Genomic DNA, 27,552 nt, shown 5'->3' with positions numbered 1-27,552 from the left:
TATGTGACTGCCGGACGGAATTCCCAGATGCACGGAGATCACCAGAGATCCATTTCCAGTTGTAACTCGCCCGATCATCCACCAGACGGCGGTATTGAAGCGGTGCACGGTTGTGCCGAGTCCCACTGTATCAGCCGAGGCTGGGTGGCGGAATTATGAATACCATGGCAAAAAAATGAAATATGATCTCAATAACGTCGTACGCCGTGGATTGGCGGAATTCGCATGATCAGCAAACCCGTCGTACAACGTGTTTGGCGGGGAATGTGTTAACTGTGGCAGAGAGGGGTATGAGATGGGCACAGCACAACCCCCGGCGGTCAATGTGTTAAGGCGCAATCACATCCCTGATATCTGTATGTTGCGTATGTCATTATGAATTGAAAATGGGGGACCCTGATGTAAACAAGTCGAAAGTCTTTCTCTGGTCTGCATCCCCTTAACAATTGTATGTATTGAGCTGTACTGCACTGTACCCATTCTGCAATCTGTTAATAAAGTTTTCATTCATTCATTCATTCATTCATTCATTCATAATGTTAACGTTTTGTTTTTTATCTCTTTCAGCTCACCACCTCTGGCGCCCTTTTCTGGTCCAGTCCGAAGAGGTGTCCTCACGCCCTAGATTTCAGCACTAGCAACGTGAGTCTCTTATCATATTAATATCCTGGCTGACTGCTACTTTGTCAAGCTGTGTTACAGTGTAATTTTGTGTATTTTGATAATTGTTTACAGTGCGACTTATTGTGTAGCACCTTAACTTGTGTAAAACACTTGTGTGTTTTACTTTGTAGCATTTTAAAGGTTGAGTTCTTAATCTCGTACTTGTATAATGACGATAAAGACTATTGTTCTATTCTTTGCTCATCTTTCCGTTGTGTACACCAGCTGTATGCCAGACTTCAGTCTGTTTGAATGCAGCTGTGTCGCCAAAAGTACATTCTTGTAGGAACCTGTAGGGCATTTTCACACTCTTAGCATCATTGATATCTGGACCACAATTTTATCAGTATGACCCAACAAATATTCTAAGGATAAATATCCAGATTCTGAGTAATCGATACAAGAAAAAGAAATCTACTTGATGCAAATTGTATGTATTTTATTTGTCTTTTTTACTGCTGTGCTTAATCACTTTTTATTTAACAATTTTAAAGTAGTTTTCTGTGCCACAATCTGCTTATTTCACATTGTAATTATCTCTACTCTAACACAATACACATCTATCTAACGTTACCTGATGACATCCGTACAACATAGACTAACTACACACAGCGATCATCTCTCCCTCTCGTAATGTCCGTCCCTGGTAAAGAAATCTCCGATGATGATCCAGCCATGCTAATACTGATGCACCAGGTTGATGCTGTGTGTCTTCCTGGATGCAAATGAGTTCAACTCGCTTCTCACGCTGATGAGATCAGTGTGTGCTGAGGAGATAAACACTAAATGTGTTTTTATTGTAACGGTGCGTTTGTGTTCCTGTGTATCGTTTTGTTACTCTAATCAAGATTTCAAATTTATTTGTAAGGCCCGACAACACACGTTAATGTCCCCATGGGCCCGACACGTCTTCTTTAAACAAGTCAAGAAGAAACATCACAATAAAGAACAAAACAAAAAACACAATGAAATCCTAAATAAAATATAAAATAAACATAATACAGGCAATCAAATTATAGTACAGTAGAAAATAGGCAGTGTAAACTATATAATTAACTCTGAATATACCCATATGACCAAGTAGGCAGTGTAATCAAGGTGCAGATGAGGGTCTCTATACTATGAGTAAGTATACAGTATACACAGGTGCAGTATACATGGCGTGATATACGTTGGTCTGGTCGTCTGAATCCCACACCAGTGCAAGTCGTCTGGCAAAGCCCCTCTATTGCTGCACTCAAGGTTCACGACCCTTGTCTTCTTCCCCCCGCGTTCTTCCATAGGAGCTGCACATGGACTACGTCATGGCGGGAGCCAACCTGTTCGCCCAGACGTACGGCCTGCCCTGCAACAGGGACCGCGCCGCCGTCATCCAGATGATGCAGGACGTCGCCGTAGCCCCCTTCACGCCCCGCTCGGGAGTTGAGATCCACGTCAACGACCAGGATCTGCAGAGTTCCAACATCTCCGTAGGTAAGATACCGACGGGCGCACACCGTCCAGCTGCACTTTTGAAAAGGAAAGGTATAATATTTGCATTGGTTATATGTGGGCGACGTGCCGTCGTCTTTGACTGACTGTCTGGACGTAAATAATGCAGTGATTTAGCCAGGTCTTTGTCGATGCATAAGATCATGTCTGACGGTTAACATGTAATGTGCTTGTAGACGACTCCAGGCTGGAGGAACTGAAGACCCTGTTGCCAGCCCCAGAGAATTTTTCCCAGTTTAAACTAAACCCTGTGGACTTTGAGAAGGTAAACCATCTCCTCTACATCCGTCTTCTCTGCCTCCATCCTCCTCTCCAGTCTTTTTAACACCCGGTGACCCACTCTGTGTTCTCTCGCATTGTGTTAAAGGGAAAAGTCGACCCTAGAATAGAATTCACATGTGTTATTTATAGAACGCTGTACAGCTCTGTTTCGATTTGGGAATATGAACAAGTCTCTCCTTTAAGCTGTAGACTGAGATGAGATTTCAGGTGATGTCTTCAAGAGATAAGTCCTGGAGCTGCTCTATAGACTCCTAGGCCACTGTGACGGAACTAGGGATGTTCATACCAGTTATTTTGATAGCTGGCTGTCCGCCGTCATTAACAGTTTGAGTGCCAGCCATTAACATGGGAAACATGGTTAAATGCCAGCACCCACTGCAATGATAGCGTTGTGAACGCATAATCTCTGTCTTAAATTATGGCTATGTGTCTAATCTGGCCGTCGCTTATCAATGACTTGTTTGCAGTCAACATTGTCCAAACGGATTGTTTTTTTAATCGGTTCATTTTCGTTTTATAGCATTTTGAAAAGCCCTCGTTTTTCAGGAAAATATAAAGATTCCGTGATAAAAGGCATTTACTGGAATATTCTAGCATACACAAAAACGTTGTCATTTTTCGGCCTATATATGAATCGTTTTCAAAGAAACGCTAGATTATCGATAGTATATGTGTACTTATATATGTGTACATTACCTTACATCAGTGTAAAGTAATGGGGTGCAGTTACACAGGGAGAGATGATAGGGGGCGGTATCTTCCCAATTGAGCTCAGAGAGACTCTGTAGCACTAACCCGAGGCTCGATTGATGAAATATGAATTCAAATCGCCAATAAAAAATTTTTAAACGCCAAACACATGCTATATAGCGTCGGGGGCACTCAACGGTCGGCATGAACTAACGACAAAACGTATCCGTGGCACTCAATGTGTTAACTGGAATGAAAACTGATAGCTGTGTTTTTATTTTAAGTTTGTTTTTTTACTTAACTTTTCCAAGTGGTTTGTTGTGCCACAATCTGCCTATTTCACACACTCGTAATGTCCGTCCCTGGTAAATAAATCTCCGATGATGATCCAGCCATGCTAATACTGATGCACCAGGTTGATGCTGTGTCTTCCTGGGTGCAAATGAGTTCAACTTGACTTCTCACGCTGATGTGATCAGTGTGTGCTGAGGAGATAAACCCTAAATACCTGTTTTTATTTTAACGCCGTGTTCCTGTATCGTTTTGTTACTCCTAAAGGAACAGAATCGCTTCGCTGTTTGAGAGACGGCGACAACATTAAGCCCATGTTTTTCTCTGCTACTATAGCCCACCGACCTTTAACCCTTCTCGTGTACACTTTCTCAACACAATACACATATCTAACTTTCCCCGATGACATTCGTACAACATGGACTACACACAGCGATAATCACACAACAGTGCTTGACAGTTCATAATGTTAGCTAACTACAAAAACACAGTTGCGCCTGCATGGCAATTGTGATTTACTCATCATTGGTAGCAACACTCGTGAAACTGACTGAAATGTCCACAGTACAGACTCCAGGCAGAGCATCGTGAAAATGACACTCTCTTCCAAAACAAACGCCATGTGCAGCTCTGATATATAGTTGCATCTTCTGACATTGGAGCCAAGTAAACACTATGCCCACAACCATGTGACTAATAATTAACTCATTTCACCACACGGCACAAACAGCCACTAGCTGTGGGGCTAACAGTGATATACTCTTCATCAGCCTTATTGATCATCAACACTACTAAAAAACAGAATGGCAATAAAGACCATACATACCATTTTGTAAATTTGTCTGAAAACGCCCATGGAGACATCGGTCTTGTTCTGCTCCATAATGTTATTAAAGATAAATAAAATAGCACTATATAAATTGTGCCCCCTCCCCTCCCTTAACAATGAGTATATTTTGTGTTCCAGGATGATGACAGCAACTTCCACATGGACTTCATTGTGGCATCATCCAACCTGAGAGCAGAGAACTACGACATTCCCCCTGCAGACAGACACAAGGTGAGACGCCAGTCTAGACGGCAGCTAGGAGCCTCGACGTGCTGTGAAAGATGCACAGGAGAAGATGTTGGTCTTTAGACCACTGCCATGCAGCTGCTCTACCTCCTGACGTCGGGCGGCATTCAGACCACTGCCATGCAGCTGCTCTACCTCCTGACGTCGGGCGGCATTCAGACCACTGCCATGCAGCTGCTCTACCTCCTGACGTCGGGCGGCATTCAGACCACTGCCATGCAGCTGCTTTACCTCCTGACGTCGGGCGGCATTCAGACCACTGCCATGCAGCTGCTTTACCTCCTGACGTCGGGCGGCATTCAGACCACTGCCATGCAGCTGCTTTACCTCCTGATGTCGGGCGGCATTCAGACCACTGCCATGCAGCTGCTTTACCTCCTGATGTCGGGCGGCATTCAGACCACTGCCATGCAGCTGCTCTACCTCCTGACGTCGGGCGGCACACCAGAAATATGTCCATCGTCTTCTAGCTCCCGCCCAACATTTTGATGGGTATTCATAATGTATTAGTTGCCATAACTTCCCTGTATCGCTTTTTAACTGTTTGGGGGAAATGTCTGGGTTGCAAAGTAAGCAGTTGTATTCAAACTATTCTTATGGAATTGCTTCTTTCATAGTCATTTTCCTTAATCTCTTTTTGCCAGTATGGCTGTGAAATGGGTATTCAATTATATTCCAAACTATTTTTAAAATGTCTTGCATTTTACTTGAAACATGCAGGAATCCAGTCTGTTCCATCAGGCTAATCTCTCTCTCTCTTTCTCTCACTCCCTCTCCTCACTCTTTCTCCCTCTCCCCTCCCTCTTCCTCTCCCTTCTTTCTCTCTCCCCCCCCTCCCGCTCTCTTTTCCCCTGTACCCAGAGCAAACTGATTGCTGGTAAGATCATTCCCGCCATCGCCACCACCACGGCCTCGGTAGTGGGCCTGGTGTGTCTGGAGCTCATCAAGATCGTCCAGGGACACAAGAAGCTGGAGACCTTCAAGAACGGCTTCATGAACCTGGCGCTGCCTTTCTTCGTGTTCTCCGAGCCCATCGCCGCTCTCAGCCACAAGGTACGTGTCTGGAGAGAGAACGACATGTTGGGTACCCGACTGCGTAATGTCTGTCCCTGGTAAAGAAATCTCCGATGATGATCCAGCCATGCTAATACTGATGCACCAGGTTGATGCTGTGTCTTCCTGGGTGCAAATGAGTTCAACTCGCTTCTCACGCTGATGAGATCGGTGTGTGCTGAGGAGATAAACACTAAATACGTGTTTTTATTGTAACTGCGTCTTCCTGTGTATCGTTTTGTTACTCCTAACGGAACAGAATCGCTTGCCGCTTTTTCAGAGACTGCGACAACATTAAGCCCATGTTTTTCTGTGCTACTGTGGCCCCCTGAACTCTGACCCTTCCTCTCTTTGTCTGCAGTACTACGAGATTGACTGGACGTTGTGGGATCGCTTCGAGGTCAAGGGTCTGCAGTCCAACGGGAACGAGATGACACTCCGACAGTTCCTCGACTATTTCAAGGTACTGCACATCTCCTCTGTTGCTCCGCTTCCAGCCCCGGTCAATGCCCTTGTTGTCCATCAGGGAGCACTCTGGACCTGGTGGTGGTAGTGTTGTTGTCCAGCAGGAAGCACTCTGGACCTGGTGGTTGTTGTCCAGCAGGGAGCACTCTGGACCTGGTGGTGGTGGTGTTGTTGTCCAGCAGGGAGCACTCTGGACCTGGTGGTGGTGGTGTTGTTGTCCAGCAGGAAGCACTCTGGACCTGGTGGTTGTTGTCCAGCAGGAAGCACTCTGGACCTGGTGGTTGTTGTCCAGCAGGAAGCACTCTGGACCTGGTGGTTGTTGTCCAGCAGGAAGCACTCTGGACCTGGTGGTTGTTGTCCAGCAGGAAGCACTCTGTCCTCTGGACCTGGTGGTGGTGTTGTCCAGCAGGAAGCACTCTGGACCTGGTGGTGGTGGTGTTGTTGTCCGGCAGGAAGCACTCTGGACCTGGTGGTGGTGTTGTCCAGCAGGAAGCACTCTGTCCTCTGGACCTGGTGGTTGTTGTCCAGCAAGGAGCACTCTGTCCTCTGGACCTGGTGGTGTTGTTGTCCAGCAGGGAGCACTCTGTCCTCTGGACCTGGTGGTGTTGTTGTCCAGCAGGGAGCACTCTGGACCTGGTGGTTGTTGTCCAGCAGGGAGCACTCTGGACCTGGTGGTGTTGTCCAGCAGGGAGCACTCTGGACCTGGTGGTGTTGTCCAGCAGGGAGCACTCTGGACCTGGTGGTGTTGTTGTCCAATAGGGAGCACTCTGGACCTGGTGGTTGTTGTCCAGCAGGGAGCACTCTGTCCTTTGGACCTGGTGGTGGTTGGGTTGTCCAGCAGGAAGCACTCTGTCCTCTGGACCTGGTGGTGTTGTTGTCCAGCAGGAAGCACTCTGTCAAACACACTCTTGAAATAAGCACACAAAAAGGCATAAAATCACACATTACCTGATGACATCCGTACAACATAAGACTACACACAGCGATCATCTCTCCCTCTCGTAATGTCCGTCCCTAGTAAAGAAATCTCCGATGATGATCCAGCCATGCTAATACTGATGCACCAGGTTGATGCTGTGTCTTCCTGGGTGCAAATGAGTTCAACTTGACTTCTCACGCTGATGAGATCGGTGTGTGCTGAGGAGATAAACACTAAATGTGTTTTTATTGTAACTGTGCGTTTGTGTTCCTGTGTATCGTTTTGTTACTCGAATCACACATATAAAATCATAACAATAAGGCAAGGCAAAAGTAAGTACAATTTGATTGACAAAGGTTGGAGATCAAGGTTTTAAATTCTGCAACAGTATAAATCTTATATCCGACGCATTTAAAATAATCAGATGACAAGTATTTACTTAATTATAGAGTAACATACCTGTGTATAGTTTCAAGTTCAAGTTTCAAGTTTCTTTAATAGTTGTCATACAGAAGTACAGAATACTTTCATACAAAATGCTTCTTACTGTTACGCTCCAGAGACTGTGCTAGACAAGATAGTATCAAATAACATAGTATAGCATGTAATTTAGAAGTAGAAAATGAGGTCACAGTGTTCAGTATAGACATATGTACAATGTTCGATGCAGAATAGACGTAACTGAGTTACCATATAATATACAATACTATGCAGTGTACTAATGTACAGTACTATAGTGCAAAGCAGAAATGGGATGAGGTACAATTTAGGTACAATTTACAGTAAGGTGTACGAGTTGTAGTGCAATCCTTCATCAATAAATATAAAGTGTGGGGAGTGGGTGCTACAGTGTGTTTGTTTAAAGTGAGTGTGTGCGTGTGGATGTGTGTGCTATGTGCGTTTGATGGTTGTTGTTGTGTAGTGTTCATTGTTCGTTTAGCAGCCTGATGGCCTGGGGATAGAAGCTTCTTCTGAGTCTTTCTGTGCTTGCCTTGAGACTCCGGTATCGCTTGCCTGACCGCAGCAGTTCAAAGAGGCAGTTGTTCGGGTGACTGGAGTCTTTAATGATTCTCTTAGCCTTGCCCCTGCAACGCTTGTTGTAAATGTTCTGGAGGGTGGGGAGCCCCCCTCCAATTGTGCGTTCGGCTGAACGTGTCACTCTTTGTAACATCTCCAAATCCTGTGCCGCCCGTACCACCTACCCCGTGAGTTTACCGCGGTCATTCTATCCGTCGTGTATATTCACCCACAGGCAAATACTGGCAAAGCGCTGGTGGAATTACACGACCACATCAACAAACAACAAATCAAGCACCCGGAAGCCGCGACGATAGTGACTGGTGACTTCAACCAGGCAAATCTGAAAAAAGTGATGCCGACCTTTTTTCAGCACATCGCCTGCTCCACAAGAGGGGGAAACACACTCGACCACTGTTACACCCCGTTCAAAGCTGGCTACAAGGCTGTAGCGGCTCCGCCACTGATGGGCTCTGCAAGCGCGAGCGATCACGACTCCATTTTTTTAATCCCAGCATACAAACAAAGATCGCGTGACGTCGTCGTGTCACGTGAGACAAAAAAGTGGTTGACGAATCAGAGGCCGCGCTCCGTGATGCGTTCGAGGATACAGACTGGGACATGTTTAAAGGAAGCGCCAGTGACGTCAGCGAGTACGCTGATACCGTTGTGAGTTACATATCAACTGTGGCAGACGGTATTGTCCTCACAAAGAAGGCGCGGGTTTTCCCAAACCAGAAACCTTGGGTGGACAGCACTATAAGAACAGCCCTGAACTCACGCACCACGGCTTATAACCTGGGCAGAGAGTCAGGAAATATGGAAGAGTACAAGGCTTCAGTCTACACTCTGCGCAAGGCTGTTAAACTTGCTAAGAGGACATATGCTGAGAAACTGGAGACACAAATGGCACAAAACGACACAAGAGGCTTGTGGAGGGGACTGAAGACAATAACTGACTACAAAGTCAGCGACGACGCCTCTCTCGCGGACAAACTCAACTCCTTCTACGCTCGGTTCGGTGTAGACAGTGTCGCCGCTAGCCCTCTGGCTAGTGACGTCACTGGCGCACCGGCTGTTGTGGAGGGGGGGGGGCAACCGCGGGGGGGCGGGGGCGCTCTCTCGTTGTCGGAACACAGTGTGAGAAGAGCATTTATGCAGGTGAACACCAGGAAGGCTGCGGGTCCAGATGGTATAACAGGACGCATACTTAAGTCCTGTGCAAACCAGCTTGCCCCGGTGTTCACCGCCATATATAATCAATCCCTGGCGGAGTCAGTAGTCCCTGCCTGCTTCAAGATGTCTACCATCATCCCTGTACCGAAGAAACCCTCCCCAACATGCCCAAATGACTACAGACCGGTGGCACTCACCTCTGTGGTCATGAAATGTTTCGAGAGGCTGGTCAAGGACCACATTTGTGCCTCTCTCCCCAGTGATATGGACCCTATGCAATTTGCATACAGGACAAACCGGTCCACTGACAACGCGGTCTCCCAGGTACTGCACAGCACTCTCTCCCACCTTGACCGTCAGAAGGGGGGCTATGTGAGACTGTTGTTCATTGACTACAGCTCAGCGTTCAACACCATAGTCCCCACCAGACTGGTGGACAAGCTGATCGAGCTAGGTCTGAGCTCCGCCCTGAGCGCCTGGGTACTGGACTTTCTGAGTGAAAGACCCCAGGCGGTCAGGGTGGGGGGGTCAGACCTCCAACACCATCACCCTGAGCATCGGGTCCCCCCAGGGCTGTGTTCTAAGCCCCCTGCTGTACTCACTCTACACACACGATTGTGTGGCCAAGTTCAGCTCCAACTCCATAGTGAAGTTCGCCGACGACACGGTGGTGGTGGGGCTGATCTCGGACAACGACGAGAAGGCCTACCGAGAGGAGGTTGAGGTACTGGAACGTTGGTGCCAGGACAACAGCCTGCTCCTGAACATTGGTAAAACCAAGGAGCTGATCGTGGATTATAGGAGAGGACAGCAGGAGACACACACACCACTGATGATCAACGGGGCTACCGTGGACAGGGTGAGCAGCTTCAAGTACCTGGGGGTCCACATCTCAGAGGATCTGACATGGTCAACACACATAGACACAGTAGTAAAGAAAGCGAAGCAGCGCCTCTACCACCTGAGACAGTTAAGGAAGTTCAGAGTATCGGGGAAGATACTCCAGTCCTTCTACTCAGGAGCTGTAGAGAGCATCTTGACCGGAAACATCACTGCCTGGTATGGGAACAGCACGGCACAGGACAAGAAGGCCCTACAGAGAGTGGTGCGCTCAGCCGAGCGTACCACGGGTATTGCGCTACCTCCCCTGCAGGCTCTATACAACAAGAGGTGCAAATCCAGAGCCTGCAGGATAATGAAAGACCCCCACCACCCCAATAACAGCCTGTTCCAGCTGCTGAGGTCAGGCAGACGCCTGCGAACCCCAGCTACTAGGACGGAGAGGCTTAGGCTAAGCTTCTTCCCCCAGGCCATCAGAGCCTTGAACAATGAACATTGAGAGACACAGAAACTGAACTATCCACACACAAGCACACACAAGCACATACACGACACGCACGCTGAGCACGCTCACACACTAGCAGCCACTTTAACACTCATGCCGCACATACGCACACTTATGGCCAGAGGAAAGGCCACTTTAAATTAGTATAACATCAGGAACAGTGTATTGCACTACTAAAGCTACCTAGCATGTCCTATATGCTCTGTAAATACTATGTACAGATACCGAGATGGCACACCATGTACCTGTTTATTGCACTGTTGTTTTTTACTGGATTCTATTAATATGTTGTACCACTGTATTTTTATTGGATTCTATTATATGTTGTACCACTGTATTGCACATCGTCGCGGGCAAGACCAGCCGCATTTCATTGTATACCTGTATGCCGTGACAATTAAAACTCTTGACTTGACTTGACTTGACTTGTAGTCTGCTTCGGTCTTGTGCAGTGCTATTCCCAAACCAGGAGGTGATGTTGCCAGTCAGGATGCTCTCTATTGTACATGAGTAGAAGTTCTTAAGGATCTTCTGACTGACTTGGAACTTCCTTAGGCGCCTGAGGAAGTAGAGGCGTTGTCGTGCCTTCTTCACAACACTGTCAATGTGTGTGGTCCATGTCAAGTCCTCGGATATGTAGGCTCCGAGGTACTTAAAGCTGTTGACTCTCTCAACCGGTGCCCCGTCGATGCTGAGGGGGCTGTAGTCCTTGACCCCCGACCTCCTGAAGTCCACAATCATCTCCTTTGTTTTGCTGACGTTCAGGGAGAGGCTGTTTTCCTGGCACCATCCCGCCAGGACCTTGACCTCTTCCAGGTAGGCCCTCTCGTCGTTGGCAGAGATCAGGCCCACCACCACTGTGTCGTCGGCAAATTTGATGATTGTATTGCTACTCCGCTGAGCCACACAGTCGTGTGTGTACAGGGAGTAGAGGAGGGGACTCAGAACACAGCCCTGGGGGGCCCCTATGTTGAGGGTGATGGATGAGGAGGTGCAGTTGCCTGCTCTCACCACCTGGGGTCTGCCCGTCAGGAAGTCCAAGACCCACTGGCAGAGGTCATAGTTCAAGCCCAGGTCCCTGAGCTTGGCTATGAGTATGGAGGGGACTATGGTATTGAATATTGTATATATAACCAGGTTACAATTATTACTTACAACCACTTTCTTTTCCATCAGAATGAGCATAAGTTGGAGATCACCATGCTCTCTCAGGGCGTGTCCTACATGCCTGGTGCCAAATTCAAAGAGAGGCTGGAACTGACGTGAGTACACTTGTGTTTGCTTTTTTTTCTCTTCATAGAATTCCTCCTTTTTCCCCTCAAAATTCCACAAAAGAATATTCCTCGTGTCATAACGGTCGTTTCCCCTTGCGGTCCCCACAGGATGACGGAGATGGTGACTATGGTGTCCAAAAAGAAGCTGGGTAAGCACGTGAAGGCCCTGGTGTTTGAGCTGTGCTGCAACGAAGACGTGGACGTGCCCTACGTCAGATACACCATCCGCTGAACCCCACCCAGGGGAGCAGAGATGAGGGAGGGAGGGGGCAGAAGAGAGGAGCGTGTGTGTGGGGGGGGGGGGGGTATATTCAGGTCAGCCATTTGGGATCAATCAATCTGTGCCTGATTGTACATAAGCCCCCAGGGAAGCTGACCTTTAAGATGCCTATATGTATGTTAGGCTGTGGGAGGGGAGGTGGGGGGGTTGTCCTGAGAGGAGGGAGCATGTATAGTGGACCTCTTTGACCTTTTCTCTGTATCTGATCCTCTTTAATGCTAAACCTTAGTGTCTGCCTTCCTCTCCTCTGCCCACGTAGCTCAGCTACCGTCGCCTCCCCCCGGTCCTCTTTCCCCTTCCCCCCCGGCCCTCTCTACCCCCTCCGGCCCTCAGCACTTCTAGATAAAGGCTGTTTGATCCAACATGCTCCATCTCTCCCTCCCCATCTCCTGGCTCTTTCTCTATCTTCCCTCCTCCAGCCCCTGTCTCTCTCTCCCTCTCCCTCTCTACACACACATGTTGCGTTTAAAAAAAGACACAAGGCATGAACTGATGCAAATTTCAGACAATGACAATTTTCTTTGCCTTTTTTTTATTCTGCTTGAGACGCACAATTTGGAAACCGTAAGAAGCCAAAATGTAAGCACAGGCTGCCCCTTCTCCTAACTGTAAAATAACCCAGAGAGCCCTTCTCGGGGACAGGGGCGCAGGCAGACTGGACCCCCCTCCCGTGTGTGGGGCTGCTTGGTGTGTCAACAACCCCCCTTCCCATCGCCACCCCCCCCCCCCCTTATCTGGCACTCTGTGGCTGGGGAGCGTGTTGCTTTTTAACAGCGGAGGAGTGCAAGAATGTGACAATGTGACCATGTGACCGCGGCAGCGCGAGAGAGCGGCAGTGCGGAAATAGGCTGTCTATTGCCATTCTCTAAGACAAACGCTAACCTTAACCAGCTCCTTAACAGCGCCTAAACTTAACCTTTCTAACCTTAACCAACTGCGAAACAATGCCTAACCTTAACCTTAACCTTAACCATGCCTAACCTTAACCTTAACCATAGAAAGAATATTGCCATTCTCTAAGACAAACTCTAACCTTAACCAGCTCCTTAACAGCGCCTAAACTTAACCTTTCTAACCTTAACCAACTCCGAAACACTGCCTAACCTTAACCTTAACCTTAACCATGCCTAACCTTAACCGGCAAAAGAATACACGTTAAAAAAATAAAAATAAAAAAGATTGATGGGATTCGAACTTGAAACCAACGGACCGCAGGACCGCCGCGCTGCCAGGTGAGCTAAGCTTCGAATGAGAATCATGGCGGTTTACGGCTAAATAATGCCACAAGCTCTGCCGCTCCGCTCCGCTCTGCGGTTGCCGCGCCTGCCGCGGGGCGTGTCACAACCAATCAGGGAAAACGCGGAAGCATTCGGCGCACTCCTTCGCTGTTAATAAGCAATAGGCGGCTGGGGAGGGGACTTGCACATGACTTGAGTTTTCACTTATTTTCTTTTTTCATTTGTGTTTTTTTTTTTTTCCAACACAGGCACACCTACTTCCAGTGAATGACGCTATGCTAGGCTAACGGTGCGGCTGTTCCCTAAGCAGTAGCTTTTATCCAAAGCGCTTTACAATTTCTGTTCCTCGCATTCACCCATTCACTCACACATTCACACACCGACGGCAGAGGCAACCATGCAAGGTACCAACCTGCTCATTGGGAGCAATTAGGGGTTAAGTGTCTTGCTCAAGGACACTTCGACACGCTGCCCGGGAACTTTCCGATTACCTGCTTTACCTCCTGAGCCACTCGCCCAAGTTCAATCTTGAAGGTCAAACAGGCCAAAGTCTCACATAACATTCACTGGCCATTTCAATACTTAAGGTGTCAATCTCTAAGATCTCCATTTAATAAACGTCTGTTAAGTCACTATCTATCGCAGAATGAGTTAACACAATGGTGAATGAGCCTATGGCCCACTGATAGGTGTCTGTTGCAACATTCCCGGGGAAAAGATCTTTCTTAAAATATGTCAATTAGATTAGATTTAGGTTAGATTCAAATATATTGTCATTATACAGCACAAGTACAGTACAACTGAAATAGGTTTGGCATCCAACCAGAGTGCAAATGTAACAGTAAAGTGCGACAGCAATATACAGGTGATTAAACTGGGTATAAAATATACAAATTAGGACTACTGAGTGTAGTGCTAATCAGATGTATGTACAGAGTTGTAGTATAATATGTACAGTGATCAGGGCGGCTAGGTGGTGTAGTGGGCAAGGCACTCGCCACCAATGTGGAGACGCTGGGTTCGCGTGTTCGAATCCAGCTCTCCACATTGTTTTCAGTTTAGCTGGTCGTCCGCAGTAATACACATTGGCCGTATTACGGGGAGGGAAACTGAAGGGTGGGGATTGGGCGTTGTGGACCGCGTCTCCTACAGGTCGGTTGGTGCGCCTGCGCAGTAGAATCAGGAAGTGTCGGGGGCAGCGTGAGCCTCCCACGCGTTACTCCTCGCCACTGAGAGATCGAGCTGCGCAGGTGAAAAGATGCGACTGCTGTTACCTCAAGTACCGGAGGGGACTTGTGCTATGTATGACTTAGTCCACATTGCAGCCGGCTTGTGGGAGGCAAGAAACAGCGTTCATGACAGGGGAGGGTTGAATTGGATGATACGAAATTGGGATGGGAGAAAACATAGAAAATGGGAGAAAAAGTGGATAAAAAAAAAAATATGTACAGTGATCAGTGGTGCAGTCGTAATATGGGAACTGGTAACACGCCACGCGCGCGGGTACGTGCATGCGCACAGAACTGATTTATACACACACACACACACACACACACAAGCGCATATACGCAAGTGCAATCTTTCTATCATACAAGCTCTTCTTGCTCTCTATTTGTGTGAATGTGCGCGTGGAAAGCTGGCGCGCAGCACAGACGCTTGATTCAATATCATAAGCAGGTAGACCCCCATCACGAATTCCGAGCCACATTAGTATTCACCTCCACTGCCTGTGTCACACAGAATGAAGGGGGAGATGCATTCAGATAGCCAACACCCAGACACTTAGTCTACCTGCGCTTTTTGTTATGTAAAACGGTGGCCGGGTACTTAGTCACAACGAATGGATACAGCGCATTTTTGTGTGCGCGTACACGCGAGTACACATCCGTGCGCGATCGCGCGTACTTCTGCCTCAGTGATCTGGTAACATCATGGCGTGTAACCGGGTGTGACCACGACTGCACCACTGACAGTGATACAGGTGTAAAGACAGTATGGTGGTACTTTACTGCCATTATTGTATTCTACTGCCATTATTTATTAGTAATACTTACTATGACAATCAGGGTTAGCCTGCCAGCTCTAGAAGAGATCTATGGTGCCAGGCTGCTTTCCCATGCCTCTGGCATTATCAACGACCCCTCTGGTCACCCAGCCGCAGGCCTCTTTGTCCCCCTCCCGTCGGGCAGACGCTACCGCTCTATCACATGCTCTACTTCTCAGTTTACTAAGAGTTTCTTCCCCAGTGCTGTGCGCAGCCTGAATAACTCCAAAGGTTAGATTTGTATATTATCCTATTTTATTTGTGTGTTATTAGTCAGGTTGTGGAAGTGCTGTTTCTGTGTGTATGTGCATCACACACTTTGATTATATGCACTTTTACTGTCAATTGTGCCTCTATGCATTATGCACTTTACTATCATATGCACTTTAGGGGATGTTGCATTTGTCCTTTTATACTGTCTGTGTTTTTTTCTTTTTTGTACTGTTTCTACTCTGCTCCTGTATTGGATTAGTTGTAGACACACAGTGTTTGCTCTGTACCTGTATTCCAATGTGGATTCGTCCATACATGGCAAATAAAATCTATGACTCTGACTCTGATGTACCACTGCCTGTAAAAAGGATTTGAACTAAGTTCTCTTTTACCTCCTATATTTATTTCAATGATACATTCATTTAGTTAGCCACTGTTTATACTGTATAGTGTTGTACATTGTGTCCCATATGTTACTTATGTTTATAGTGTCCTATATGTTACTTTGTTTATATTAGATTTTTTTTTTATATACACCGTGGGAAGGGGGAAACGCAATTTAATTTCTCTATGTCTTGCACATTATGAGAAGCGACAATAAAGCTGACTTTGACTAGTAGTCATACTGGCCAGCAGCGTAACTAGTAAGAGAAGGATATGTACAGATATCTAGTATAGAGATCTAGTATCTACAGATATGTAAAAGGACTATGTGCAGGTAAATACAGACGGGTGTGGATAGATATATATGTGGTGAGAATAAATATATATATATATATACAGTATATACAGCATTATTGTACATGCTATCATACAGAGCTATGGATTATATGCAGGTGTAGAAGTAAGAGGGGTTATGCAGGTATATGATGAGGTATAAATGTGAATATATGGTGTAAATATGTATATAAATATAAGAATATAAATGTAAATATGCGGTTTAAACAGCACTGTAGTACATGCTTATCATACAGAGTATATGGGTAGATTATAGTATGAGGTGGGTAGTTAAGATTATTATGATTACTATGATTACAGTGTAGGGCAGTTGTAGACAGTGAAAGCAGTATAGGTAAGTAGTATAAATTCAGTTCAGAGTCGTACAGTATGGGTAACTGAGCCTAAATAAAGTATTAATTGACCACAGGGAAAAAGGTACATAATGTACGTTCTGTTTAAGTCATATATTTATTTACGTATTGTATCAAATATGTACAATGTGTACGTTTTACAAATAAGTTCATATATTACATAATTGCCGCTTTTCTCCATGGGTGCCACCAAAGACACTGAAATGGAGATCTTTGAGAGCGGCATGTAAGGCCCTACGGAATCTTTTATCAATGCTCAATTCCATGATTCCATAATCACAGAAACTACAGGGTCCTATCTGTCTGCCGCTGGTTCGCATCGGGCCTCTCGTCAAAAGGCGCTCGCCGGCGGACCTAACCATCTTTTTCCGGGGGAAAATCCGGTATATGCGAGGAGAAACAATACATTAATAATGAGTTATCCCCCCCCCCCCCCGCTAGTGTGAGAGGAGATGAGGGGGGGATAGATAGAGGGGAACAAAGAGAAGAGCAACGGATATGGAGAGACAGAGGAGTACTTCATTAAAGTGTCATTCATTAGCCCAGTCTGCTGTATACTCTCAGCTCCCATTCCTGTATCCTAATCTGTCATTTCCTCATCTCTCCTCTCGCCACCTCCTCCTCTCTCGTTCCCTCTTCTCTGTGTATTTTCATATATTTCTCTCTCTCTCTCTCTCTCTCTCTCTTGGCATCCTCTTTCTTTCCTTTTGGCCAATCCCTCATTTTCCTCCCTCCCCTTCTGTCTTCATGTCCTCTTTTCACCATCTTCTTATTTATCTCCATAATTATGTCTGTGGTGTGAATGACTGCTTTGGCCTTTCACAGTGGGGGAAGCAGCAGAGAGAGAGGTGATGATGGGGGGGGCTTGTGTTTCCCTGCAGATTGCCCACTGGAGATCAAGCATCATCCTCCATCTTACATTACCTGGGCCCCCCGTATTAACCCAAAACCTGAGCCCCAGCCCGATGCCCGGAACAGGCTTTTTCCACATTGCTGATCTCACACGAACAGCACTGAACCAACCGAGCGTATACTAGGGCACCGGCTGAGCATATACAGTACTAGGGCAGCCATGGTTCCCAGTACGCTACAGGTATGCAAGGAAAGTGTCAAAACTGGGCTATTATGTGGGCCAACGCAGTTACGGTCAGTACAGTAGAGTATGAATGAAGCGCTTAAAATACCCAATGCTGACCGCGTTTCATCACGTCCCACTCGCCTCGCCGTTTAAGAGGAAAGGTGGAAAAACACGGACGAAGGACGACTCTGGTATCTGAGCGCTTTCACCCCTCTTCGTTTGTCAGCGGTATGGTATTTCAATCTCCATCACACCTTATGTAACACCCCGAGCTGCTGTAAGGATGGATCCAACAAGTCACTGTGTTATCAGCACTCTGTGGCTGTGGCTCCCCATACCATCATAACCGCGGCTGCCAAAACGCTACCCCTCATCTTCTGCCTTGCTAACTGTTCTCCTGACTGGGTATGCGCTGCTCCCCCCCTGCCGAGGACAGCTGCAATACCACGAAACACCTTTAAATTCACACAAATTCCGGTTTCAAAGAATCGTACGTTTCTCCTGCGAGAGAGGCCGACGTAGACGGCTAGCGGAACCGGGAGGAGAAAGGGCAGGGGAACCGGATTCTCTTTACCGGTGGGAGAGAGAGGGAGAGCGCTAATTCATAAGTCAGATTGTCTTTGTTATCGTTAATTTCCCCCTCCCTGTTGAGGAAAGTAGCATGGCGTCTCCTGTGGTGTTTTCATCAAGGACTAAGGGCTCCGGTAGAACCCACTGAGGAAAGGAGACAAGTGTTTGTGGTCTGCAGAGAGAGAGGGAGAGAGCAGCTGTGCTCCTTCCATAGTAGGCCTACAGATGCACAGATAGAAGGGCAGAGAAAGGGAGGTCTATGGGGGGTGTATTGGCTCAGCTGGTCATAAAGGACACTTTATCCTCACATTGCATTATGCAAGCCAAAATATCTACTAGCTACAGGTGAAATATGATTGTTCTGCAGAGACATTGATTCCCCCTCTCTCTCTTTCTCTACTTGTATTCTCTCTTATCACTCTTTATTCTCTCTCTTGCTTGCTCTCTCTTTCCTCTTTCTCTCTCTCTCTTCTGTCTCACCATTCTCTCCCCTCTCTCTCTCACTCTATTTTTAGTCTCTCTCTATGACTCTTTATTCTCTCTTGCTTGCTATCTCTTTCTCTCTCTTCTGTCTCATCATTCTCTCCTCTCTCTCTCACGCTTTTCTCTCACTCTCTTTATTCTGTCTCTCTTTATCTTCTCTCGTTCTTTTTTTAGGTCTCTTCATTCTCTAACTCTCTTCTGTCTCACTTTATTCTCTCTCGCTCTCTTTCTTCTGGCTCGTTATTCTCTCGCTCTCTTTCTTCTGTCTCTCTTTATTCGCTCTCTCTCAGGATGGATGAGTTTAATTCGGCGGTGGTTAGAGACAGAAGCAGATAACTCATTGAGGTGCATTCTCACTCTGTCTGACTCATAAAATAAAAAAGCAAGCTCGTCTCCTTCCTTCCCTCCACCTCCTGCTCTCTGTCAATCTGTACCCTCTAGCCTCTGCCCTCCCTCTCTATCTCTCTCCCTCTCCCTCTCTCCCTCCCTCTCTATCTTTCTCCCTCTATCTCTCTCCCTCTGTTCTCCCTCTCTCTATCTCTCTCCCTCTCTCTATCTCTCTCCCTCTGTCTCTCTCCCTCCCTCTCTATCTTTCTCCCTCTATCTCTCTCCCTCTGTCTCTCTCCCTCTCTCTCTATCTCTCTCCCTCCCTCTCTATCTCTCTCCCTTTCTCTCTCTCTCTCCCTATGTCTCCCCCCTCTCTCTATCACTCTCTCCCTCCTGCTCTCTCTCTATCTTGCTATCTCTCTCTCTCTCTCCCTCCTGCTCTCTCTCCTCCTCTCTCCCTCCTGCTCCCCTCTCCCTCCTGCTCCCCCCCCCCCTCTCTCTCTCCCTCTCCCTCTCGTTGCTCTAATACCGAGAGGTCCCACTGAGCATCAGCACATACAGTATGTACGGTATGCATCTGGCGATCTATGAGAGAAAGAGACAGACAGTCAATGGTATTGATGCTCTCTCAAACATACACACTCCTACACACACACACACGCATGCACGCACGCACACACACACACACACACACACACACACACACACACACAGCCACTAGGGCTATGCAGAGACATCATGATGGATTTCAAGATGGCCGCCATGTGAAATCATCATTTTCATTAAGCCCAACTGTTGGGAAGGGGGTTTTAATAGGCAATGATTCAAAATTATGTAAAATATTCGCCTAGAAAAAACTGCCATGCTCATCTTCCAAAAGGTCCCTTGGCCGTTCACATGAATATATCAGAGTGAACATTGGTTTTATAGGTACCCACAAGCCTCTTCTTTCCAGACATTGTCCAACTTGCATGCTATTTGGGGCAATAATCAAGCAGGTTTGTGCATGTGGTACAAATGTGTCGAACATTCTAACAACTGCCAAAAATGTGAATGTTGGGTTAGGGTTTGTTGTTAGAACATTGAATGTCACCAGACCCCCATGGGAAGTATCCAGATCTAGGGTTAAAGTGTGCAAACGCACGGATACACTTCCCAAAGGGCTCAGCTGACCTACCACACATGAATTTCCCCAAGACCACAAACAGACACGGGAGAATGTTTAAGAAACAATAAGAAATACTTTATTACAGGAAATATATATATATAGCATACAAGTTCATAACCTAGATAAATAACTACTAACTAACCGAATCTAAAAGACCAGTGCCCGTAGGCCTAGGGTGGATAAAAGAGGAAGCGCTTCTCTGCACTGTAGGCCAACCCCAAGCTGCTACTCCCACCCCCACTATCTGTTCTGCCCCTAAAACACTGCACACGTGGGGTATGGTGCTGATACTGCACCCAGGTCTGGAAATGGTCACGAACTAATCCAGAATCACACTGCACACTACACTACAAACATAGCCTGAGAATATCAATACCACACATCTGGTCTCAGGGAGTCACAGCACATAATCAAGTACTATTAAGAACAATACACACTGGTGGCACACAGCAAAGATAAGGGGGCATGTCTATAGTAGTGGGTATGGGGTGCTGCGAGGTCTGGGGCCAGAATGTTCCTCCCACATCCTAGCCTAGGTTGGGGCAGTGAAAAGCGCTGGTCATAGTTGGTAGACAATACGACAAAAAGGATATAACGCGACCCGGAGGCGCGTGGGTGGGGAGGGTCTCTTCCCCCCCCCCCCCCCTCTCTCTCCCACGGCCCCGGGCTGAAAAGCGTTCCGACTGGGACCGGGGAATAGGTTACTACTTAGTACAGAGCAGACCAGGGTAATGCGGTAGTGTCCTCCTGGCGGCAAGGAAATAGCACAGTTAATTACACACGTCGAGCTCCTACGTTCGTTTGTTAGTCAATTGGCCGCCCCGTTGTACTGCTCTCCAACGAGCGGGCCTGTGTTAATAGTAGCAGCGTTTCAGCATGCGGTGCTCTCAATTCTCTTCAGTTTGTAATGTCAGTTTGTATTATCCAAAGTTCCTTATAGCACAGTTCATATATTCTTATATTATATCTACTGATAGCTTGGGAAACAGTACATTCATCCGGCACAGATATACCGATACTTGGTGTTTACTCACGGCGTGTAGCGTGGCTACAATGTCTCTCTCTTGGTTTCGGCTCCACTCGTTCCCCAGAGAGAAAGTGAACACAGCAGGCTTGAGCAGTAAGTGTCTTCCGTGGCAAAAGGCACGAGAGAAGGGTAGCGTGTCCTCGTATCTCCGCAGTTCCGCGTTCCTCGTCTCGTCCGTGCGACTCTGTTCTGCTTACTGCCAAACACAAATCCTCCTTTCAACAGCGCCCGTCCTTCCGGGCACCGCCCCTCCACGCCAGCCAGCCAATCCATCTCCTGCTCCCTCCAGTGGCACACCCCAGCTGCGTAAGAAAGAGGGACCACATGTGTAGACTGTACGACTGCAATTAGGTTATCCCCCTCTGGTGGCCCCGCACTCGCCTGCTGTCACTGGCCTCTGCACAAATCACCATCCCCACAGGACGGCTCGCCACGCTCCCACCGGGACTCCATGGACCTCACCTAAGAGGGAAGAAGGGACAGCATGGTGCAGTAATAATAATAATAATGGATTGGATTTATATAGCGCTCTTCATGACACCCCAGTGACCCCAGAGCGCTTACAGAGTCCATTATTCGTTCATACACAGTCATACCGGTGGTGGTAAGCTGCAATTGCAGCCAGAGCTGCCCTGAGGCAGACTCACGGAAGCGTGGCGAATAATCATTGCCTACGGCCCCTCCGACCACCACCAACATTCATTCACATGCATACACATTCATACGAGGCAAGTAGGTTAAGTGTCTTGCCCAAGGACACAACGGCAGTGGGATGGATAGGAGAGTCCAATGCACAACACAGTCAGAATTACACTTGCCTGTTAAAACGGCCAGGTAAGCATCTAGGGCCTCATCAGGACCATCACTGGGGTGTCCTCCTCTTGGGGTCCCGCAGGTACATCAACACACATACATACAGACATACACATACCCCCACCCTCGACATTTCCCCCCCCCTATTTCGATGGCCGTCCCGGTCATCACAGCTTGACCAAGCGGATGGGTGGCTTGCCCAGGTTGCTGCTCCAGGATCGTCGAGGCGGTATCACCTCCAGGGGGACCACTGCAGGCTCTGCTTCGGCCCCTGCATTCGCTCGGCTGCTCCCTCCTTCCCTGGGATCGACAGGCACCTCGATCTCTTCAGGGCCTCCTTCCAGTCCATTCGACTCAAGGCCTGCTTCCTCTAGCTGTGCAGGTAACCTTGGTTCCTCCACAGGTCTTGGTACAGCGGGGCCAAGGTGAAGCTCTGGGACCGGGGGGATGTAACCGCCCTGGGCGGTCGCCGGGAGTGGCAGGAAGGGGAAGCGGGGACCCTGGGCTTCTAGGGGTGCCCCACCTTCTGCCGGTCCCTCCAGTAAGTCATCTGGGTGTGGAGGCATTCCTGCTGGGCAGGGGCGGAGATTGTTTCGATGCAAGGTGCGACCAGGCCCCTCCTGGCCCTCCAGCCGGACCAGATACATGGGTTGGTCGGGTCGGTGCTGCCCGATAACCACATGGGGTCTTGGTACCCACCGTGGTGCCAAATTCCCATGGGCCCGCCGACGAAAGTTCCTTAGCAAGACCCGCTCACCCGGCAGCAAGGGTACTGCTTGAGCCCCTCTGTCATAACGAGCCCGATCCCACCGCTGTCTCTTGGTCACATTCTCCTGTACACGCTCGTAGGCTTCAGTCAGCGTCTGGTGATGGCTGTGAACCCATCCCTCCAGGATGGCTCTCTGTTGCGGGGGCGAGACGTCGTGTATCAAGTCCACTGGTAACCTGGCATGGCGACCAAACACCACAAAATGAGGAGTCATACCGGTACTAGCATGTATGGCATTATTGTAGGCGTGGACTAGGTATGGAAGCTGATGGTGCCAGTGTGGTTGGATGTCTGGGTCGAGGGAGCCCAGCAGAGAGAGCAGCGTCTGATTAAAGCGCTCACAGGCCCCATTGCCCTGAGGGTGGTATGGAGTCGTGCGGCTCTTCACGCACCCATACACGTCACACAACTGCTGCATCAGCCGGGACTCAAACGCAGCTCCTTGATCCGTCAAAAACCGCTCTGGACACCCAAAGGGCTGGATCAGTGTTGTCCATAGCGTCTTGACCGTACTGGACGCCGTCTGATCCTTGATGGGAACGGCAAAGGCATAGCGAGAGAACAGGTCGGTCATCACCAGGATGTAGGGGTAGACATCGGCCGGCAGACCTAATGTTAAGTAGTCCAGAGTAGAGGTGGGACCAAGTCATTGTTTTGCAAGTCACAAGTCAGTCTCAAGTCTTGGTACTCAAGTCCCGAGTCAAGTCCCAAGTCAAGAGAGGCAAGTCTCAAGTCAAGTCCCAAGTCAAGACTGACAAGTCCCAAGTCGAGTCCCAAGTCCTAACCTTTGAGTTTCGAGTCCTAAACAAGTCATAATACGCGCTTCACCAAAAATATTCATTATCAACTTGTTGGCAAAACATAATCTAATTACTATAAATGTAATAATATTCAGAATCAGGGTTAGTCTTACAACTAGATACATTTGGGCAAGAGCTGCTTGAGAAAACCAGTTCAGGAGTATATTGAGGAAAAAAAGAATAAGGATCACCATATCCATTTTAAAGGTAGGATAACAATAACCAAGAAGGAGCTATACAAATAAAGTGTATTATTATTATTAATAATAAACGATAACCAATCAACAATACTAAACAATGACCAATGAACTATAATAAACAATAACCAATCAACAATAATATACGATGACCAATCAACTATAATAATAATAAATTCTATTTGTAACGCACTTTATATTTGTAACAATCTCAAAGTGCTACATGAAAGGAGATACAGATTTTTTAAATTAAATTAATAAAACAACCAATTAAATGGAAGAAACATTCAGATCAAAATCAAAATAACCAATCAACAATAATAAACAACAATAACCAATCAATAATAATAAACTATAATGAACGATAACCAATCAACAATAAGTTGAGTTTGACTCCTCTGCTGGAGAGAAGCACTTGTCTTTGTGACCCCCCCCTCCTCTAATCACAACTGTTACTTCCCTTTGTCAGAGGAAAGCGGTGGTGGTGATTGGAAGGATGAAGAAAATACGGCGGGGTTTGAGACAAGTTCGTTTTGGATATTTTAGATTGAATATTATTAGGGCTGTCAGTTTATCGCGTTAATTAGATTAATTATTTACACAGCAAATGATCGCGTTATGAAAATTTACGCAAAATTCATTACAGCCTAACCTATATTTACTTTAGACAAAGTGGCAAATCTGTGCGCTTTTATTTGAACCAGCCATGAAATTCACGCTTGAGTTGAGCATATTAAACTTGGCCCATTGAAGGACCTGTAGCAACTTGATAGTTGCGTCACTTCACACATGCGCACTTCACACATGCGCACTTCACACATGCATGCGTCACTTCACACATGCGCATTTCACACATGAATGGCCCTAACAGGGGACCACTGGACGTCGGTGGTGTAAAGATTGTAGTCTACTATCAATAAGACAGACAGTTAGATCTTTATGCTTGCTTCAGCCAGCTGTTTATTGTCTGAAGATTGTACACGGGTGCCCTAATTATATAGCCCTACCAGTAACCATAATAACATGGTGTTACACCCGCTCCACCGGAGCACTGGAGGCGGGCACTGCCAAGACCCTGATGGCCACTCGGAACAGTGAAGGAAGAGTCCTCATGTTCATTGCCCAGAACAAGAGGGCGTTCTGTCCTTGGGATATGTCAGAGTAGTGACTTAGCTGTAGTGCTGGAGTGGTCCCAGCATCCTTCTTCTGCCTCTGGTTGTGTGCAGCAAACAGGCCTCCCACTTGTCCACGGGTATGGTCCTCTCGCTCTTCCTCATCCTCATCAACAAGAGGCACAGGTGGCTCAGTCTCTGCAGCATCATGCAGGATCAGTTCTGGCAAAACATGTAAAAGCATAGCAGAAACAAAAGAGCCCTTATTACTATTAAGAGTGTTGGTGATGCAGTGGGTTAAACTTAAAAGTATTATTGTTGCAGTCCTTTAGTTTATATCATAATTCATAATCAAATTATGAGGGGAAAAAAGTTACATTAAACTCAATAACACTTACCTTTCACTGTTTGTGCCACCTCTGCTTTGACCTCATGATTGACCAGCACATGGTGCTCCACCCACATCAGAGAAAAGGCTGGATCCAAGGCCGCTGCTTTGAGGTAGACTGGATCTGAAAAGGGGGCAGTGATTCCATCTTGTGTCCTGGCCATTTTCACATTGATGAAGATTCCAAGAAATCTTTTGTTCAGGGATGCCTGGAGACTTCTGACCAGGCCGCTCAGGAAACGGGCTTTAGGCTTCAGCTTCTCAAGGTGGTGATTCAGAGACAGGATAGATGGAACAACAGCACTGATTGTGACTATCTTCTCCCCCTGTGTCAAATCTGTTGCTTCTCCAAACGGCTTCAGGATGTCCACCGCCTCCTTCAACAGATTCCACTCCCGTGCTGTGAACAACAACTCCTTGTGCCCAGCCTGTTCTACAACACGACAGAGCTTTAGATTATCACATTGGAGAACTTGTGTTGACAGCAGCAGGGATGTCTCTTTCCCCAAACTCAGCCTCAAACACATCTTTGAATGTTGTGCTTGTGTGCAGCAGTGAGCTGAGTTTTGATAACTTTGAAAGAGAAGGAGTCATCACTTTAGTTTCTTTCAAACCATCTCCCACAACCAGCTGGAGAGTGTGGGCAAAACACTGCAAGCGTTGTTTTTTTGCCATAGCTGCATCTACGGTTTGCTGATCCTCCAGGGTTAGGTCATTCCAGAGCTCTGGGTCATCAAGATGATTGTCGTCATACTACATCTTCTTGTTCAGTGGGGAAGCACACTGTGAATGCTTTCCGCATGTTGGCGGCATTGTCACTAATAATATAGTCCAATTTGTCTTTGATGTTGTACTCATCACATAATAGCCTCAAATTGCTCACAGATTCTTTCGGCTATGTGTGAGCCTTTGAAGCGGTCGCAGGCCAAGAGATTGGACTTTAGCTGTATCCTCTCTGCATCTTTCTCGGTCCAGTGCACACTGACCCCAAGGAACCCCCTCATCTTTTGGTCAGACCAAATGTCCACTGTGACTGAAACATGGTCTGTGTTGCTCAACTGAGTTTTACGTTTTGAACGTCTCTCTGCAGCGACGTTCTCCACTTTTGATGTCAATGTTCTGCGACACACTGGGCTGTACTTACTGTCAACTACTGTCAGAAAGTGCCGAAAACTCTTGTTTTCCACAATAGACAGGGGCAAGTTGCAATCAATAACCAAGTCGGACAGTATTGCATTGGTGATGGCTTTCTGCTGTGGATGATTCATGCTATACTGCCCTACACGGATCCCCATAAACTGGGAGATTGAAGGCTGTTGTGGTTCATCTGTGATGCTTTTGTTCATCTGGTATTCTTCAAATCTGTAAGAGGTAAGCATATTAAACAGATGTCAGAATGTGTACATGTAACCTGTGATCTCTCTCTTGTAATGTGATACTGAAGTGCATACATTGTCTACACTGGCTTCCTTGATTCTAAACATGTCCAGAACATACTAGTTTAAATGTTTCATTCAATGATAATCTGACAAAATTGTACAATTATTAAAATGATAATACTTTTAATACTTTTATTAATATTAATTAGGCTACTGCTGGCCATTCATCAAGCGAGACATTGCTGATTGTTTATGTATTTTATAAGACAAGACTATAGCAGCCGTGTATCTTGGATGTAATGATTGATTGAAAATTGTATTAATAGATTGCAGAATGGGTACAATACAGTACAGCTCAATACATACAATTGTTAAGGGGATGCAGACCAGGGAAAGACTTTCGTCTTGTTTACATCAGGGTCCCCCATTTTCAATTCATCATTACATTTATGACATACACAACATACAGATAGACAGTACTGCTACATCTACATTTATGACATACCAGATTTACAAATACAGTACTGTTTGTGATACAAAAAGAGTCTAAAAAAGTGTATGATAGATTTATGAAGAGTGTGATAACGTTAGCATGTTTGCCATGTTACGTTGTCGATGGCTCATTGATTTAATTGTAGCTACTAGCTAGCAAGCCAAGTTACTTGTCATAAATGTCATGATGAATTGAAAATGGGGGACCCTGTAAACAAGACAAAAGTCTTTCTCTGGTCTGCATCCCCTTAACAAATTGTGGGTATTGAGCCGTACTGTATTGTACCCATTCTGCAATCTGTTCAATAAAGTTTTCATTCACTTACCGATCTTTGTGCAGCT

General features: G+C 46.9%; 1 protein-coding gene and 1 pseudogene across 2 annotated transcripts in view; both read left to right on the top strand.

The window, feature by feature from the left end:
- LOC311243514 (ubiquitin-like modifier-activating enzyme 1) overlaps nt 1-11,973 on the top strand; it is a gene marked incomplete at both ends in the record, with an annotated part of 65,861 nt that extends 53,888 nt beyond the window's left edge. Inside the window, 8 exons of the mRNA XM_084332759.1 lie at nt 568-642; nt 1,947-2,136; nt 2,331-2,419; nt 4,385-4,477; nt 5,354-5,545; nt 5,907-6,008; nt 11,644-11,729; nt 11,850-11,973. Of these exons, the coding sequence (XP_084188885.1) occupies nt 568-642; nt 1,947-2,136; nt 2,331-2,419; nt 4,385-4,477; nt 5,354-5,545; nt 5,907-6,008; nt 11,644-11,729; nt 11,850-11,973 (951 nt within the window). The remainder of the gene's footprint in view (nt 1-567; nt 643-1,946; nt 2,137-2,330; nt 2,420-4,384; nt 4,478-5,353; nt 5,546-5,906; nt 6,009-11,643; nt 11,730-11,849) is intronic.
- The window catches only part of LOC311244103, a 265,083-nt pseudogene that overhangs the window by 147,723 nt on the left and 89,808 nt on the right, over nt 1-27,552 (top strand). The gene's annotated exons all lie outside the window — the stretch shown is intronic.

Source organism: Notolepis coatsorum (assembly GCF_963971535.1).
Source record: "Notolepis coatsorum genome assembly, chromosome: 17".
Lineage (NCBI taxonomy): Eukaryota > Metazoa > Chordata > Actinopteri > Aulopiformes > Paralepididae > Notolepis > Notolepis coatsorum.
The sequence above is the reverse complement of the archived record's forward strand: the minus strand, read 5'-3'. Positions and strand labels throughout refer to the sequence as shown.